Consider the following 18,874-nt stretch of genomic DNA (forward strand, 5'->3'; position numbering starts at 1 on the left):
ACAGGGAGGCCTGGCGTGCTGCAATTCATGGGGTCGCAAAGTGTGGGACACGACTGAGCAACTGAACTGAGTCAGTATTAATACCACATCTCCCAAAGTCCCTAAGTCTGTGAGTCTCCTTCTGTTTTGTCAGTTCATTTGGGTTATTTCTTCTTAGATTCCGCTACAAGGGATGTAATATGGTATTTCTCCTTCTCTGAGTTACTTCACTCACTATGACTCTCTAGGTCCATCCACGTTGCCACAAAGGACATTATTTCACTCTTTTTAATGGCTGAATAATATTCCATTGTATATATGTACCACATCTTCTTTATTCTTTCCTCTGTCAATGGACATTTAGGTTGCTTCCATTTGGGGAAGGTCATGTACACACTGCTAGATTTAAAATGGATAACCAACAAAGACCTATTGTATAGCACAGGGAACTCTGCTTTATGTTATGTGGCAGCCTGGATGGGAGGGAGGTTTGGGGGATAATGGATACATGCATACATATGGCTGAGACCCCTCGCTATTCACCCGAGACTACCACAATATTGTTAATTGGTTATACCTCAATGTGAAATGTTTTTTGTGTTAAAAAAATACCACAGTTCACCAGTAGGGGTTGCCATTGACTACCCCCATTCCCACCTCTCTCCCATTAGGGAAAACTTGACTTGAAAAAAAAAAAATTTTTTTTATTATTATTTCATGCAGTGAATATACTGGAGGAAGGCATGGCAACCCACTCCAGTACCCTTGCCTGGAGAATCCCATGAACAGAGGAGCCTGGTGGACTACAGTCCATAGGGGTGCAAAGAGTCAGACACGACTGAAGCGACTTAGCACACTAGCACGCTGTGAATATACAATTTATTCGCCCATTCTATGTTAATGGGTATTGGGGGTGTTCCCAATTTTTCCCATCACAGGTAACATTGCTATGGATACCCTTGTTGCGCATGTCTGCTCAGTCATGTCTGACTCTCTGTGATCTCATGGACTATAGCCTGCCAGGCTCTTCTGTTTATGGGATTATCCCAGCAAGAATACTGGAGTGGGTTACCATTTCCTTCTCTAGGGGATCTTTGCGACCCAAGGATCGAACCTGCATCTCCTGCAGCGACAGGTGGACTCTTTACAACTGAGCCACCTATTTAATATGGACACTCATATATATACGTTACAGACATAGATGGGCTTTCCTATTGGTCATATAGGGCAAACCTGACTCTTGAATGTGCCTTTTCCCAGACTGTCGTCTCCTGGCCATGAGTGCTCTTGCCCCATCCCTGGTTCCCTCTCCCCTCCAAGATCAGGACAGCTGGACACAGAGCAAGCTCTAGTACATGTGCATGAGTGTGGGCTAAGTCACTTCAGTCGTCTCCAACTCCGTGCGACCCCACGGACTGTAGCCTGCTGGGCTCCTCTGTCTGTGGCAGTCTCCAGGCAAGAATACTGGAGTGGGTTGCCATGCCCTCCTCCAGAGGATCTTCCCAACCCAGGGACTGAACCCATGTCTCTTAAGTCTCTTACATTGGCAGGTAGGTTCTTTACCACTAGTGCCACCTGGGAAGCCCGCTCTAGTCCACATCTCCTGCCAAAGGGCCCTCCCTCCTTTCTTTTAGGCCTCTAGCTACTGTTATCAGCTGCTGTTGGGTGCTCTTTGTGGGGGTGGGTAGTGGTTGAGTGGGACACAATGGGCCTGCAGGAGTGCTAGCAATGTTCTATTTCTTGGTCTGGATGTTGATCACACAGGTAAGTTTGCCTCGTGAAAATTCATTAGACTCCACAGCCACGAGCTGGGCACTTTTTTGATGTATGTCTTATTTCAAAATAAATTTACTTAAAAAATCCATAGGTTAGGTTTCCTTAATACACAGCATGCCTTAGTAATTTCTGGAATTCCCATTACAGCCCATAGAAGGAAAAAAAAAAAAAACTAAACCCAAAACCAATTATAACACCAGATCCTGGGAACAGACCCAGCAATGTTTTTCACTAAGGTGGTCTCTTATGTAATTTCAGGGCTTATCTATTTATTTCTTTTCAAGCTGGGGGGACGGGTGAGGGCTGAGGGGCAGGGAGAGTTTGGTTTTTGAAATGCTTCCAGTGGGTTCTGCTCTTTGTGGCATCGCCGAGGCTCATTACCTGAGGCCTGGCACACCTGCTCCCATTCTGGGTCTAAGTAGAATCAGGCATATATCCAGCCCACAGGGGCCCCTGAGTCTCTGGTGCTAATGAGAATACCTGATGGGACCCACACTGGACTCCGGGCCAGGTGCTCCAGGGCTCAGAAATCAGCCAGATGTGTTGCCGTCCCTCACACCCTACAGAGAAGGCTGCTCCACACTCTCTTCCCTGCTCTGGCAGGGAAATCCACGCAGCCCTTTTGGTTCAGAGGCCTAATTCCCTGACACTTCACAGCCTCCACTGTCTTAGAAGGACCTGTTGTGAAGGGGTTGCAGCATTTTCCCGATGCTGGGAACGAAGTGTCAACAGGAATGCAGGGGCCCTTGGAGAATGGGTGAGTGAGCCTCAAGGGCTAGGCTCGTCCTGTCCTCAGACCTGAAAAGCCTTCTCGGGGTCTGGCTTTCCAGGGACCCCTGTGGGATCTGCATCCAAGGTGGCTACACCCATTTCCCTCTTCCCCTTGGATTCCCAATGTCCCATGCCCTACTGTCCGTCCAGGCCCGCCCTGGTCTCAGCATCTCAGTGACACCTTCCCCCAACCTTCCCACACTCCTCAGAGCCTTTGCCACCCAATTTAACACTGTTTCACAAGCCACCTCAGGCACCCTTGGGCTGTAGCATCCCCACTTTTGTGCAAGTTCCCGGGCCGGAAGCTATCCTTTACTTTGTCCCATGTGCCCAAGTGCCTGGGACAGGACAGGTGCTCAGCAGAGAGGCTGCCTTGCGAGTGGCCGCACAAGCAGCTGTAAGCAGCCAGGGTACGTGTGCACCAGACCAGTGACTGCAGGGTTCCCACCCGAGGGGCAGGGGCGCCGAGATCAGAACCCCCCAGCTGTGCCCTCTGCCCACAGGAGCCCCTCGTACCTTGCTGGCCTTCAAGATCTCGAACATCAGGGGCAGGCCCTGGGTGACCAGCTCCTCCGTGTACTCCTCCTCCTGGATGGTCTTGAACTCCGTTAGCAGGCACTGAATGAGGGGCCTGCGGTGCTGCTGGAAGGCGATCCGCAAAGACTCCAGCCACGTGTGCAGGGTCCACGGGACACCTGGGGAGGGGGAGGGCGGACAACAACCAGAGGAGAGGCGGGTTTTTACGTGGAAGCCGGCCTCTCCTGAGGGCATTACCAGATCAGGAGACCAAGAGAACGCCTTTCAATGCCTAGAGTCAGAGCTGTTTTGTTTCTTCTTTCCCAAAGGCTTGCAGAAGTTAAAATTAAAGGTCATAATTCGAGTACGTTAACTACAGGTATCCAGTTCTGCACGCTCCTCGTGTTATTAGGGGCTACAGTTTACAAAGTATAATCACCGTGTAGAGTATTGAAACTGTAATGCGGACTGCAGCCTTCTGAGTTCTGACCTCTTCCTTCCCCATCCCCTCTGCCTCCATGCCTAGAGCTTCGAGCTGGTGAAATCCACAGTGGACCTCACAGTCAGCTGCTTTGGCCAGGGTGGGCATTTCCATCTGAATATGAAGACACAGGAGGATACCGCTGCTGCATGCAAAACAACATTTCCATCTGCAGGCACTTCATCAGGTCTTCCTTCCTTAATAGAAACCTCTCCAGCAGCTGATGGCTGTGACTCGCTTCTCCCCTCCACTGTGAGGCTGGGGCACTTGCTACTGCTTATAAATGCACCATTCAGAGTCTTGAGCCTCAGAATCCAGCTACACAGGCTGCCAGGGGAATGGCATAATATCCCCCATACTCAACAGCCACTCTCCGAGAGAGACAAGTTTCGAGAAGAGCACTGGAGGCCTCCGCCCACCCTGACCTGCCACACCCTGTGTTTGCAGCCCCTTGCTCTGCCCTGCCTGCTGCTTCTGGGCCCGGGTTGGTGCCATTAGCTGGGTGAAGGCTGGGCTAGCCCATTCCCCAGATGCATGGAAGAGATGGCCCTGGGCTAGGCCGCTCAAGGGAGAGACACCCAACCTTTCCTTGGGCATGGCTTTGCCCCTGTAGTAGGGGGACCCCACCAGGGGCGGGATGCCGTCATCCTAGCTGATGCTAGCAGCTGCTTCATGAATCTGAGTGCTCTCAGGCAGCGATTCCCCAACCACTGGGAACCACCTGGGATGATTGTTAAACATAAAGATTTCCGGCCTTTATCCATCCAGACCCTCGACAGCAGAGCCTCTGGGTGTAGGGCCTGGCAATCTGCATTCAGACAAGCTCCTCAGGTGATTCGGATTCCTAACTCAGGGCCCAGGGTTTGGGAATCGTGGAAGGGTGGCCTGAGGATGGGTTTCCGGGGCCGGCAGAATGCTGCTGTCTGTGGGGACCACGTGGGGCCTTAGCCCAGAAGTGCTCCAACCAGCAAACAAGAAGTTCCCTGAGCTGCAAGGGGTGTGTGCACATGCATGCATGTGTGTGTGTGTGTGTGTGTGTGTGCACGCGCATGTGTGTACGTGAGCTGGAGCTGGGCAGAGGCACCGTGCCCAGCCGTGGAAGGCCCCCAGACTGACCTATGCTCCTGATATCAATTGTGACATCCACGTAGCCATGCTCAGCGCTGTGATACATGGCCTCCCTCAGGGCTCTGAGTTTGGCCTTGCTGTTGCGGCTGGCGCACAGGGGGGGCGGGGCTGTCTCCGCCAGGTCAGTCCCCTCGGCCAGAATCTCCTCCAGGGACAGGATATCACTCTTCTCCTTCTCTGGCTGAGCGAGCAGTTTGCGGAACACATTCCTGTCAATCATAAACCCAGAGAGGAAGACACTCAGAGATGCAAGGGCTGTGCCAGGGTGGGAGCGGGGCGGGGGATGTGGGGAACCCTCTCAGCTGGGGACAAAAGGACAGGACAACTCTGGGGTGGTGGTGTCGGAGGTGTGACCAGGGCACTACCTGTTGTGGCTGGAGGAGATGGTGGGGTGGGACTGGCTGCGTTTCCTTGAGGACGACTTGGGCTAAGTGCTTTCCCCAAATTATCTAGAAGGTTCTAAAACTCTGCCCTTTTAACAGTCTGCCTGCTCGCCCCCCATGGTGAATTTGCTCCGCTTGGGGTTACGCGTAGTAAAATCTGATGGGGGTAAATCCTGAAGGAAATGTAGGTGGGAAGTAACCAAACATGAGAGGTTTTATTATTCTTTAAATGGATTCTTCTCACTTCGTGACAGGTGATGTGATGAACTCTGACCAGCATCGGCAAAGAGTGATGTCTGTGAGATGAAAGCCGGTTGGGGAAGGACCCGTGGACGTGCAGTATGTGAAGCTGGCCAGGCCCGGACTGCCTCTGGGCCCCACATCCAGAGATGCAGTGAGTCTGGGGTAGGCCTGGGAATCTGCATTTTTAACAAGCACCACTTGGGACCTCATGGCCCATCCTAGCCTACCTGTGTCCATGGGCTGCGGCCTGGCTGAAAGAGTTCATATCACCCTGGGGGGTGGTAGAAATTCCATTCCTGTACATGGTTCCTATCAGGGGGTCCGCGCCTCGCTCCAACAGCAAACTAACCAGTTCAAAATTTCCTGCAAGCCCAGAGAAGGGGGTTTGATAAGAGAATCAAGCAAACACACAGTCACAGACACATCAAGGGACAGGGTGCTGGAGCCGCTTGGCCAGGACGAGCGTCAGAGACTCTTACCTACGGCGGCTGCGAGCTGGAGGGGCGTTTCTGAGTAGTTCTCCTCACCATGCTCCAGAGAGCCCTCCACCTTGGCCCCGGCGTCCAGGAGGAGCTGTGGAGGAACAGTGGCTATTGAGATGTTCAAAGGACACGCCAGGAAAAGCTGGTGGAAATCAGTGTGGTGCCAAAGTTCCCGCTCTCCTCTGGGTCCACGGCCACGTGCACAGGGGCAGGGCAGCTGCACCTCAGAGGGTGAACTGAGAGCCTCTCACATCTCCTAGGACCTCAGACCACTCAAATCGCTCAAACTGTGGTCCACGGCCAGCAGCATCAGCATCTCCTGGGAGTTTGTTTGAAATGCTGGTTCTCAGGCTCCACCCCAGAACAAATGATTAGAATCTGCATTTCAACAAGCTCTCCAGGTGATTTCTATGCACATTAACATTTCTAGAAGCACTGAGCTAGAAGTTCGTGGCATCACACTGCTGGAGAACTTTCCCTGGAGATCAGTGGAGTAGCCTTAGAGTATTAGAGGGGTCTCTTAGAACCATAGAATCTTAAGAGTTCTGAAGGACTCTGGGGATCACTGGGCCAACCAGGACAATAATCCCTTCTGGAACATCCTAGAAACTCAGCTCAGCAAACGCTGAGCTTCCTGGCCAGCAAGATCAGTGAATAACGTGGCAGAATGAGCTTCCAGGAGTGCTGCCGCATATGACTCCATTCTGGCATTCTTTAAGATATCTGGGCTTCCTAAAAATGGAGATTCTGTCCATGCCGGATCTCACAGTGAATGTGCTGTCAGCACCGCTGATGTAAAATGAGGGGGAAATGCCTGTTTTACCTGCACAGGACTAGCTGAGGGCATAGTGAGGAGGGGCTGCCTACTCGGCATTCCATCACGTGTGCACCTGCAGCACAGAGGTGACCTGACTTCCGTTTGGCTTTGCGTGGCTGCCCGCTGCTCCTATTCCTGATTTAAAGGCTGGGGATGCCACTGCACATTAAGAGATGTTATTTGTATCTGCTAGGCCACCCTCCAACCCCTTCTTTCTTAGATTCCTTTACTAGGAGTGGGCTGGTCATGATGTTCTACAGGCAGAAGTCAGATCTTGGTGTGACATGTCACACACTCAACCTCCTGAAACATGCCTTTGATGTGTGTTAAGGATTCCCATAACCTAGGAAAAAATAAAGGATTCCTATGGAATTCCAACATTGCCGAGGGGTCCCTGACATACTATTTTCTGCTCTGTGTAATTCTCAGAGGCTTGGACCACATAAAAGGAGGGGAGTTCCTGATGTACCTGAAACCCAGCATTCACTATGGGGCCAGATGTGGTTAGGGAACTGGGGGTGCCAATCTCTTTCTTCCAATGAAGTAAAATTTTAAGATCTAGAATGAATCGAGTTTAAGATCTAGAATATACTGGATGGCTAGCCATTGAACACCAACTCAACAACAACCCGAAATGGTGAGGGCAAAACAACTTATGTGCCCAAAGGATCTTGGATGAGGACACGTCTCCATATTTGGGTATCTGTTTCAGAAGACACACATGAAGACCCTACCCTAGACCTCTTATGTGGAATTCTCCATAAGTGGGATCCAAGCCAAGTGTCATTTGGAACCACTCCCTTGGCTGCTTGGCTGCTTCTTTCCACTGGTTGGAAACCCCTAGACTCTATGCAAACACTGGGGTCATACCTAAGGGAAGTTTCTAAGGTCTCACACCAGCCACATCTTAGGTTCACGTTATGATGAGTAAAAATGAACAAATCCACAAAATCATAGCTCAGGCCCCACCCTTGAGCAACTGGGAACAACTTGGTAGGTTTGCCGTTCTGTGTGTAAGGCTGCATGTAGGTATGTGATAAGTTCATATTGGTTAAAGCCAGGCCATATAGATCATTCCACATAGTATTTTCATTCATATGATATGAATGTGCTGTATTTCATTGCAATTAACCAATATGAATCTCTGGGGGAATAGGCATGCCGGGAGAGGTATAGATTTGTGTAATGAAAGAGGTACAATTAAAGGTCAGATGTGGATAGGGAAATGCGTTAATACCTGAACTACAGGAATATGTCCATGCAACACAGCAAAAGTCAGAGCCGTCCAATGGCGGGTCTCGGGGTGGACGGATGGATATTTATGAGGAGTACTGACAACCTATAAACAAATTGAAATTATTTTCAAAATGTGACCTTCACAATACTTAGACTAGCAAATCTGACCTATCTGTGGCTGGGCACGCGGGCTAGAGATGTACAGAAGGATGTCCTGGAAGGCGCCTTGGGCAATGCTGGAGACGGACAGGGTACTGACTTTATATCCTCTGTGCACAACAAAAACTCCTTTGCTGCTCATCAGAAGAGAGTTAAATGGGTGACTGCTGACTGCCTCTAAGGAGTCTTGAAGAAACTGTAAATGGTGGCTACAGACAACCAGCTCCCCTGCCCGTCTCCTCTTCCTGCCTAAGGGAGGGCGGGGCTTCTGAGAGCTACAGGATGTCAGGTGAGGCCGCCAGCATCACATCCATATCTTTAGGGGAAATCCTCGGCAGTGGCAAACCCCACACAAGGGGAGGTCTGCTTCGAGCTTCCAAGCCAAACAAGACCACCTCCCTTCTAATGGAGGAAGATCACCACCTGGTCACAGCTCCTCCCACACTGTCCTCATTTCATGCTTCTGCGGGCTTCCTGGTTGACGAGGACCCTCATGCTACTGGAAACCTAGGCACAAACCTTCCTTGGGCATGAATGAGAAATCTGATGGCCTTCCCACATGGGGACCTCAAAACACCCCAGACCAAGAGACAGGCTGCAGGACAGTGGACAGGACAAGTTAGGGTCCTGCAGGCTTGTCTGTCACCCACCCATGGCTTTTCTTCTAAACATTCCCGGGCCATTCAACTGTGATGTCTGCTGCTTTCAGAAGAGCTGAGTTCACTAATCACTGGCTAGGTGAGGACCTTGAGTTGGGAGCTATGGGATGGGCTAGAGGACCAGAGACCCAAAACTGAGGAGCTCTTGCAGGGATGTGCACGGTGCTTGGGGATTCATAGCAGGGAACAAAAATCCCCAATACTTGAAAACCTATAAGATCCCAAATGGTTTTAGATCCAAAACCATGTCTACTGCCTGTTTTCCTCAGATGAATATAAAGCACATTTTTTAAAAAGCACAGTACTAAGACTACAAGAGCATCTAATTTTGAACGAAAAAAAAAGTTTTCTGGAGTGGCTGAGTTAGGACTTCAGCAAGTCCATCAATCTTCCCAACTTCTGAACTGCTAGAAGAGAGTCAGTTGTTTTATGTTTCTTTTCTGTGAGAGTGGGTCTTAAGACAGCATAGAATAAGGTCAAGAAGTATAATTTCACCTATCATAAGCCTTGAGGGGGGAACCAGTATTAACTGAATTCCAAACTGATGCTCCTCTATATTTATTTCTTCCAACAACTCTCTGAGATGGGTTTGATTATTCTCCCATTTCACAAAGGGGAACACTGTGGCTCAGAAGGTGAAACTACTCGCCCAAGCAGAAAAGCAAGTTACTAAGATGCAGCAGTTTCAGAATTTGAACCCACATATCAAATTCTGAAGCCTGTGGGGGCACGCTTTCCACTATATCACACGGCCTTGAGGAAGCTCTGCAATTAGCTTTAAGAACCGTGGCTTCAGCGAGCCAACCAAGTGGGCCAATCAGGATTCGGTGAGGGAGGGTGGAAGATCTGGGGGTCACAGGAGACATGGACCAGCTTTGTATTTGGCACTGGGAAGGGCTGGTGGTTCAGGAGAGCTCTCTCTGCCAGATCCCAGGAGGAACGGATCAGTGGGAAGAATCAGAGACTCGGTATTGCTGAGCCAAGGGAAAAGTTAGAGCTCTGTGCAGCCGCATGGGTTGTTTTAAAATGAAAAATGCTTGCAGGCAGCTCCTTGGAGTCTGGTTGGGCTGGGGCTTCAGGTTGGAGGAAATCCAACAGCTGGTCTGACCTATTTGCTGGACTGAGCACCCTCAGTGGTGGCTCTTGAGAGATAAAGCGCCCCCCCCCCCCCCCCACTTTGCTCGCCTTCCCCGGGGACTGCCAGGCCCTGGGGCCCTGCAGCCCTCTGCACCCTCACCTCCACATTCAGGTCAGCTCCGGCATCCAGCAGCATCTGAACCATCGCCTCGTCCCCACGGACACAGGCGTACATCAGGGGGGTCATGCCCTGCGGTGAATTAAAAACCAGAGAATGGAGAAGGTTTACAAGGTGGCTGTGTCACTTGACAATAACAAATGGAATATCTTACTCATGTGAAAGAGACTATGCTTGTTCTCCAAATCCAGCATTCTAAAGTAAATGTACAGCCCTACAATCCTCCATATTTTGAAAACCAACATGGAAGCAAGAAGGGAAACATAAAGTGTCTTTTTTTTTTTTTTTCCATTTATTTGGGCTTAAGTTGGAGGATTTTGTTTGTGTGTCTTAGGGTGCAACAGATCTAAGAGTGTTTGCTAAAACAAGTGGCTGGTTTAACTGAAACCTCTTAGGAACTTTCTGGATTCTGTAACATCAGCCCTAAGCTATCTGATTGATAAATACTGTTTCCATGGCATTTTCTCTCTCAGGATTTAACAAGTGTCATCTTTGCTCATTATGGCCTGCTGGTCAGTGTCAAACAAAATTGGTGCCTCTGAGTATGACCCTAGCACTCTATCTGCTTTGACGTTATCATTTACAAGCAAAAGGCAAGCGAATGAGGAATGGTTTTCAGAATTCCATATTTGCCCATGATGTCTGCTTATTACAAAGTACCATAACCAACATAAGTAAGGGGTGGATTTTTCAATAAACACTGCTGTGAAGAAAGCTATGTGGGAAAACGTTCAAGTTAGAGCCTTATCTCATACCATACACCAAATCATTTACAGTTTGATTAGAGATATAGAGAAAAAAATTAAAACCATAAAAGACATCTAACTGAATCTGTTTCTAAATCTGTTTCTAAAAAGTATAAAAGTAATGGAAGAAATCACAAAAGAAAGTCATGACATTGTGGACGTAAGATTGAATTCATAAGCAAAATTAAGAGGTAAACAATAAATTGAGACATATGTGTCACATTATAACAAAGGGTTATATGCCTAATATGTAACGAGCTCTTTGAAATAAAGAAGAAAAGCAATTAAGCTCTAATGAAAAACAAGCAAAAGAAAGTAAAAGATTAATAGGGTACACATAAATAGTTGGAGAGTGTGTACAAGGAAACAGTCTCTGAGGAAGTAATTTGAGATTGGAGACCTTAAGATAAACTGATGCATTTGAGCAACTGTTCCCACTTTAAAAATTTTCTCTAATGAAATAATCAGATTTGAGCAAAGACTTAAGTAGATCTCTCTCAGTACTATTGATGTAAGTAATTAGGAACAATCCAACAACTGAACTATGTTTAACTGAACAAATATGACCACTTTGTTAGTTGCTCAGTCGTGTCTGACTCTTTGCGACCCCATGGACTGTAGCCCCCGCAGGCTTCTCTGTCCATGGAATTTTCCGGGCAAGAACACTGGAATGCATAGGCATTTTCTCCTCCAGGAGATCTTCACGACCCAGGGATGGAACCCAGTTGGCCCGCATTGCAGGCAGATTCTTTACCATCTGAGCCAGTGTATCCATTTGAAGTGATTTTATTTTATTTATTTTATTTATTTATTTATTTATTTTTTATATCTTGAAGTGATTTTAAAGAGAACATTGAATGATATTACAAAGTATCTTTAATATAAAATACTGAAAAAAAGAAAAGTACAATAAATCCCTGTTTTTTTTTTTTTTTTTTTAACAATGTGTGTGTGTGTGTTAGGGCTCCGTGGTGCTGCTCAAGAAAATTACTAGCTCGTATCCCTTCCCTGGAACTTGCTGCATGAGCTGCTCATGTGAGAAACAGCTCCATCTGTCTTGTGATTTTCCATCTGGGGCTAACATTGAAAGCTACTGTTTGTTTTCTCCACCCGTGACATCTTCACCCACATGGGGACATCTCCCCAGTAGACACACAAGCTCTCTGGACCTCACTCTTAGGGTTGGGAGATGGCTGACTAATTCTGAGGCGTCTCCTAGGGTCCTTCAGAATGACTTTTGTGTATCTTAAACATATCCTGAAAGTTTGGTGAAAATCTGCTTGGATTAGTTCCATGATGCACTAACAGGCCAGCAGAGAACTAATTTTAACCATGCCGGAAAAAGGACTTGAAGGACACATGCTAAATATAAATGATAGTTATTTGGATGATGGCATTATTTCCTTTCTGGAATAAGTCTATTTTTCTCTATTTTCCATTTCAGCTGCAATGATCACGTGAAACTTCTATAAAGATGAACAAGGATACTTTTACAAGATATTTTAAAAACTTAAAAAAATAAAAACTAAGGGAAAAAACCACCCCCACCAACAAAATCACCCTACATCGCCAGTAGAGGGAGCCTCTATTGAGTGCCTGCTGCTTCCCTCGCCCTAGGGCAGGTCACATGGTGGAGGATCTTCAGACACTGCGAGAGCCCGTACCTGTTCGCTCATGGTGTTGATCCCATCGGGCCCCAGAAGAGACACTGCCTGCTTCACCAGGTCCGTCCGCCCACAGTTCAGCATCCGGAAGCCCAGGTCCTGCTTAAACTTGGCTTCGATGGCCACTGCGTCCAGCTTCCGAGAAGCGCAAAAGCAGTCGTCAGCCCTGAGGAAGGAAGAGATGGTCAGTTGGATGCAGCGGCTTCACCAGGGGCTGGTCCTTGAAGAGCACAGATCAGGAAGCACCAAGGAGACTTCTCATTTGCTGCTCATGTTAATTGCTCATTTCTAGGCTCCAGCTCCTGGATAAGGGCACAGCAACTCACTCCTGTATTCTTGCTTGGAGAAACCCACAGATAGAAGAGCCCGGCAGGCTACAGTCCATGGGTCGCAAAGAGTCAGACACAACTGAAACGGCTTAGCACACACACCCAGGCTCCAGTTAGAATACGGGTATCTCTTGATCCTTCCTCCTTTGTAACTGATGCTTAGCCTTGTCTCTCCACTCCCACAGCATACTGAGCTAAGAATAATCGTGGCTAATATGTACTGATTGTATACTCTGGGCTAGGCTCTCTGGTATAGTCTTTACATGAGTTAGTTCATTTACTCCCCACATAACCCAAAAAGGTAAGTACTATCATCACCTGCGCCTTTAACCATGGGAAACAGACACAGATACGGGACTCACCCAAGGCTACACAGCCGACAAGCAGTGGAACTGGGATGCAAGCCCAGGGCAGTCTGTGGAGAGCTGGCCTGGGTACCTACTGTGTCACCCTGTCCCCTCATCACAGCTCATACTAATTTGCCTCTTTCCTTGTCTAAATTCTCCTCCAGGCTGGGGACTTTTGAGAGCAGAGACCCTGTCTAACAAGTCTCTGCATCCAGTCCAGACAGCACACAGTATGTGAAGGTGTTAAAGATGTTAGCTGAATGGACACAGAAGGCCTGGAGTCGCTACTTCCGAAGTGGAAGCATGGCAGAGATCTGGCAAGATGAAATGAGTCCTAGTGGCAATATGCATCAGAAAGTAATTGAGCCAGCGAGGCACAGGGAGCCAGGTTAGGGAAGTGTAGGGAGGAGAATCAGGGATTCAAGGAAGGGGTACAAATTCTACTCGTAAAGGATGTCACCGCCTTCTCATGGTGAATTATCAGATCAAATGACCAAGCATTCACTGAGTGCCTGTTTGCAAGAGGGGCACAAGGCCCGGAAGGGCAGAGGGCACAGGCCCTGGTCACGGGGCTGCCTCGTGGCAGCTGCAGTGACCGGTGATCAGAGACGCGCGCCAAACAGAACCGAGGGGATCCAGCAAGCCTTCCTGGGGGAGGTGCACCCTGAGATGTGTCTTAAATAAGGAGAGAGAAGGACGGAGTGTAGGAGAAGCTGGAGCAGGGCTTGTCCGAGTAAAGGTGTGCACATGAGATGTGGCGGGCTACAGGAGCGAACTGGAGGTTTTAGTGTTTATGAAGCATTAACTTCCAGGCAGAGGGCCAGGAGCTGAGGGAGGGGCACTTTACTTAATCCTAAGACTATCCTTAAGAGCCACTGAGGTTTCTAAGCAGGCACGGGAGTGATATGGTTGGAGGGCCAACTCTGGGAGACAGTGGAGGATGAATTTGAGGGGAGCTGGCCCTAGAGGTGGAGAGATGTGTTAGTGCTAAAAGAACCAGCTGGATGGAAAGAAGTCACTGCTCAAGCAGGAAGTGACAGAGGCTGAGTGCAGGCTGGGAGGAGCAGAGGACGAGGACTTTGTCTTCTCTATGAGCAGGCACCCATTTCTCAGATGATGGCCCTTGTCCCGAGGCTGGTGAATTCCATGCCCTGCATCAGCGGGAGTCAGCACTGGCACGGACCCCTTCATATTCCCGCTCCTTGCTGATTCTGGGGGCGGATATTCAGGAAAAGAGCCAGGGGTTCAGAATTCCTGGGTCTAGTCCTGCCTCTCACTAACCCACTTTGTGGCAAGAGGAATGGTTAAGTTTGCCAGGAACTTCCGTTTTTATTCCTGGGGGAGATGAGAGGAAGTATTGCCCTGAGAGTTTGTGGCACTAAGGCTCCTCAGTAGGGCTAGGACCTGGGGGAAAGAAGCTGGGGATGAAGGGCAGAGGGAGTCTTAGGAATCGAGTGAGATGGGTGTGCCCTTGACCTTTCACCGGGTTCCTGACCTATCACTCATTTCAGCTGGCAAAGGAACCTTGGAGGAAGGCTGTCCTGAAATAGGAACCCAGTCATAGGTGATGGCAGGGCTCTTAGAGGACACTAGGAGTTTGCGTCTGGCCACCAGAGGGAGCTGATGCAGTGAAGATGGAATCCAGAGAAAGGAAGCGAGGAGTTGACCCGGGGTCTAATCTGCACACAGGCCTCAGGGACTGGGCATCACGCCAGGCCTCCAAAGGCCTGTTTGTACGAGAGCCCTGGGAAGAACTAAGAAAGGTATTGGACTTGGACTCAGACTCTGGACTCCAGGATTAAGACTGTTTCATGGCAGGTGGGGGAGCCTAGACCACCCTGGTTGGAAGACTTTCCAGGGAAGCCCGAGAGCTCCCCAGGTGTGAGTGAGCGAGCGCTGAAGATGCCAGGTCTGGCTTTAGGCCAGGGCATCAGCACCCACGATGAGAAATTCTAGGGCACAGAATGGGGCTGTGTGCTAGGGTGTCTTAGTCCACTTCATGGGAATTTGGACCTGGGATTCTTACAGCTAACGTGGCCAGATTCAGCAAATAAAAATACTCTCACAAATACTGAGCAAATTGAACTTTAAAAAAAAATCTGAGCAAGGGTAGAGCCACGTGCCGTGGTTTGAAAAGAACAGGAAATGAGATCATGGGCCCCACCGAAGTATAGACAGAGGGAGGGGTGATGCTTGGTGTGGCAGTGGGCTTTATCTAAGGGACACATGTTCCCCACACATAGATTAAAGGCAGACGCTTTGGACAAAATGAAAGGACAGAGAGAAGAGGGCTAGATCCTGGGGCACACATCACAGAAGCTTCCAGAAAGGGAGAGGTGGGGCCTGCAGATGTTACACTGAGGTGTCTGGAGCCCCGAGGGGGATGTGTGTGCATATCTCAGGGAGAGGGTATCTGTTCTGAATAATGGTAAGGAAAACCTTTCTTGTAACAGACCACTGTCTAACTCTGGAAGAGGTTGCTTTGTGAAATCTTGGGGAGCAAAGATGCTGTGAATTGTCACCATCACTGAATTTGCAATTTCCTCTCCTGTCTGTATCTGAGGCCCTTCTGCTCTCCTCAATGCCTGATTGCCTCTCTTAAATAAGCATCTTTTCTTTTTTTTTTTGGAATCAAGCTAAATTCCATGTGACTGGATGAAGGTTACTAAGGTGCGTCCTGTGAGTGGGCATCAGGAGGGGAGCTTATGGAAAGATACAGACACCACCCCATGTTCATGGAGCTTCCAGACTGGTAAAGCAATAATTCCAGGAACATCAGGAGAAGTGTTTACCAGCTACAGAGGTCCTTGATTTTAATTAGAAAGAGAGAAATGGCAAGAAAATTACTGTCGCTAAGATGATGATGATGATAATTGTTATTACAGGGAGCCAACATTTATTGAATACTTACTATTGAAATCTAAGCTCTTTTCATGTATTAACTCACAGAACCAGCACAATGTGCTGTTGGGGGCCCTGTTCCAGAGATGAGGAAACTGCCCAAGTCACAGAGCTTGTAAGTGACAAGTCGGGATTTGACCAGGCTGATCTGAGCCCTCAGCCCGACGCTGGCACTTCTCTGTCATGCTGGCATGCCCACACATACAACTACCTAGTGGATCGAACAGCTTCAATGGCTTTCAGACCCTCAAACTGAGCATGTCCCAAATGGAACTTTGTATGAACACGTCCACACCCACTCTCCATCCTCATCCTCCTGTCATCCCACCTCCATAAAAGGCACCATTGCCCACCCCGGTGCTCTGGCTAGCACCTCCTCTCATTCCCATATCTGTTCCATCAGCTGTTAATGCTGCCACTCAAATCTCAAACCCCAAATCCACTCACTTCTCTCCACCTCTACCGCTCATACCCTGGTTCTAAACACCAGCATCTCTTGCTCAGAGGTCGTAACTTCAGTTCTATGAAAGTGCTTGTCAGACAGAGTCTTTTCAGGCCTGGGCATATTTTAAAATCTCAGGTCTGTGGTATTCCAGACAGTTGCTGACAAACAAGGACTGCCGAGCACCAAGCATAGATGTAAGAATTTATCTTTCAGGCTCAGAATATGACAGAGCTTTGGCTTGGGTCATTAGCATGGGAGGATTGGAAAGGGACAGTTATTTAGGTTTTTATATATTGGAAAGTTGTCTTTTGAAATATTTTAGTAAAAGCTTTCCATGTGATTTAATTTGTCACACACACGCAAAATCACTTTCATTCTTCTCTTTATCTGAACCAGTCTCTCACACAAGTTGAGAGTGAGCTTAAAACATCTATGGGGCAATTCCTTGGAGGGCCAGTGGTTAGGATTCTGGCACTTTCATTGCCAAGGGCATGGGTTCAATCCCTGATTAGGGAACTAAGATCCCACAGGCTGCAGGGTGGGGCCAAAAAATTAATTAAAAAAATGTCTAAAGGACCATGTTCTGCCTCTGCTTAACATCTCTCAGTGCCTTCCCAGGTACTGAGAACAGACTCCAGCTCCCCAGGCTCGGCCTGCCAGGCTACAGGGCACTGGCCCTGACCTGCTCTCCAGCACTTTCCTTCTGCCTTCACTCTCACTAGCAACTTGTTTCGCTCTTCTGTCCCTTCAACTGGCCAAGGTCCTTCCCACCTCGAGGATATTACTTGTATAGTTCCCTCTCGCTGGAATGCCCTTCCCCTGGCTCTCTGCAGGCCTGGATCCTTCTTGCTCCTCAAGTGTGAGCTTGGATGTCCTGTTCGAAGGACGTCTTCACTGACCATCTAAAGGAAGGTAAATTTCTCTCCTATCTTTATACACCTCAGCTCCAGGCCAGTTTCATCTGTCTCCTCATTAGCACCTTTCACAACCTCTGACTATTTTATTGATTTACTTTTTCACTTTTTAAAAAGCTTGTTTTTTTTTTTTTTCTTTTTGGCACAGTTTTTAATTTTTTTTCCACCCCGTGCAGCACGTAGGACCTTCTGACCAGAGTTCAAACCCATGCCCCCTGCATTAGAAGGTGGAGTCTTAACCACTGGCCCACCAGAAGGGTCTCTGGCACACTTTTTAAAAAAACTTTTTATTTTATAATGGAGAATAGATGTTATGGACTTTCCTGGTGGCTTAGGGGTAAAAAAAAAAAGTCCGCCTGCCAATGTAGGAAACATGGGTTCCATCCTTGGCTCAGGAAGATGCCCTGGAGAAGGAAATGGCGACCCACTCCAGATTCTTGCCTGGGAAATTCCACGGAAAGAGGCGCCTGGTGGGCTACAGTCCATGGGGTCGCAAAAGAGTTGAAAATGACTCAGTGACTGAACAACAACAACAACAATAGCTGATGAACAAAGCTGTGATGGTTTCAGGTGGACAGCAAAGGGACCCAGTCATACACATACATATATCCGTTCTCTCCCAAGGGCGTCCCTGGTGGTTCAGTTGGTAAAGAATCCCCCTGCAATGCAGGAGACTCAGGCTGGGGAAGATTCCCTGAAGAAGGAAATGGCAGCCCACTCCAGTATTCTCGCCTGGAAAATCTCATGGACAGAGATACCTGGTGGGCTACAGTCTACGGGGTTTCAGAGTCGGACATAACTGAGAGACTAAATCGCCACCACCACCCCCATTCTCCCTCAAATCCCCCTCTCATCTGGGCTGCCACATAACATTGAGCAGAGTTCCCTGTACTATACAGTAGATCCTTGTTGGTTATCTATTTTAAATACAGCAGTGTGTACCTGTCCATCCCAAACTCCCTAACTATCCATTCCCCCATGAGCAGTCAACTTCCTGAGGGCAGGACCACATCTATCCTGTTAACTGTTGTATCCCCAACAGTGCCTGAAGCCTCATGTCACTAACTGATGGGTGATCCATGCATGAACCACTATTCGTTCTTGAGAACAGGCCCCAGGAACCGCCTGTTCATCAAGAATCCCTTGGTCATGCAAAATAAATAATTGTTTTGGTTACTGAATTCTGCTAGTCCATGCAGGCAGGTAAACTGAAGCAGGTAAGAAACAATTGCCATAAAGGTCTATGAAAACATGACTTTCTGTTCAACTGGGTTTGTTAGAAAATTTAACTCTGCAAAATCCTAATTCCTGCAGCATTCCTGTACACACGACTCAGAGCTCCATTTACTCTTTCTGGGAAGTCTCTGGGGGATTGGTCCTAGAAGGACCAGCAGGTCCTCCTGTGGCCTGGACAAATGTGCGTGCCTGCCCACGTGCAGGATTTATTTATGCAGAAGTCTACTAAGCCAGTCGCCTGGGGCTTTCCCAGAAGGTAATCAACTCTGTGGTTTTCCCTTTGAGTGACTTTCAGTGATGCCATACAAAATCTGATCAGTTTAAGTAAAAGGTCAGCTACCAAGGTGGTCAATTTCTCTGATTTCTCAAGGGCCCCGGCCCCAAGAGACTGGGTCAGTATTTCCCAC

General features: G+C 48.5%; 1 protein-coding gene across 6 annotated transcripts in view; it reads right to left on the reverse strand.

Moving 5' to 3' along the window:
• The window catches only part of ABTB3 (ankyrin repeat and BTB domain containing 3), a 473,097-nt gene that overhangs the window by 38,029 nt on the left and 416,194 nt on the right, over window positions 1-18,874 (reverse strand). For 4 of the 6 annotated variants that reach the window (XM_070453999.1, XM_070454000.1, XM_070453995.1 and 1 more), the window contains 7 exons: window positions 12,296-12,461; window positions 9,868-9,957; window positions 7,814-7,915; window positions 5,757-5,850; window positions 5,505-5,640; window positions 4,640-4,860; window positions 3,043-3,221 (listed from right to left, as the gene is read on the reverse strand). In XM_070453999.1, coding sequence (XP_070310100.1) covers window positions 3,043-3,221; window positions 4,640-4,860; window positions 5,505-5,640; window positions 5,757-5,850; window positions 7,814-7,915; window positions 9,868-9,957; window positions 12,296-12,461 — 988 coding nt within the window. The remainder of the gene's footprint in view (window positions 1-3,042; window positions 3,222-4,639; window positions 4,861-5,504; window positions 5,641-5,756; window positions 5,851-7,813; window positions 7,916-9,867; window positions 9,958-12,295; window positions 12,462-18,874) is intronic. The other 2 variants (XM_070453997.1, XM_070453998.1) reach the window with 2 other exon arrangements.

This window comes from Odocoileus virginianus, chromosome 23 (genome assembly GCF_023699985.2).
Source record: "Odocoileus virginianus isolate 20LAN1187 ecotype Illinois chromosome 23, Ovbor_1.2, whole genome shotgun sequence".
NCBI lineage: Eukaryota > Metazoa > Chordata > Mammalia > Artiodactyla > Cervidae > Odocoileus > Odocoileus virginianus.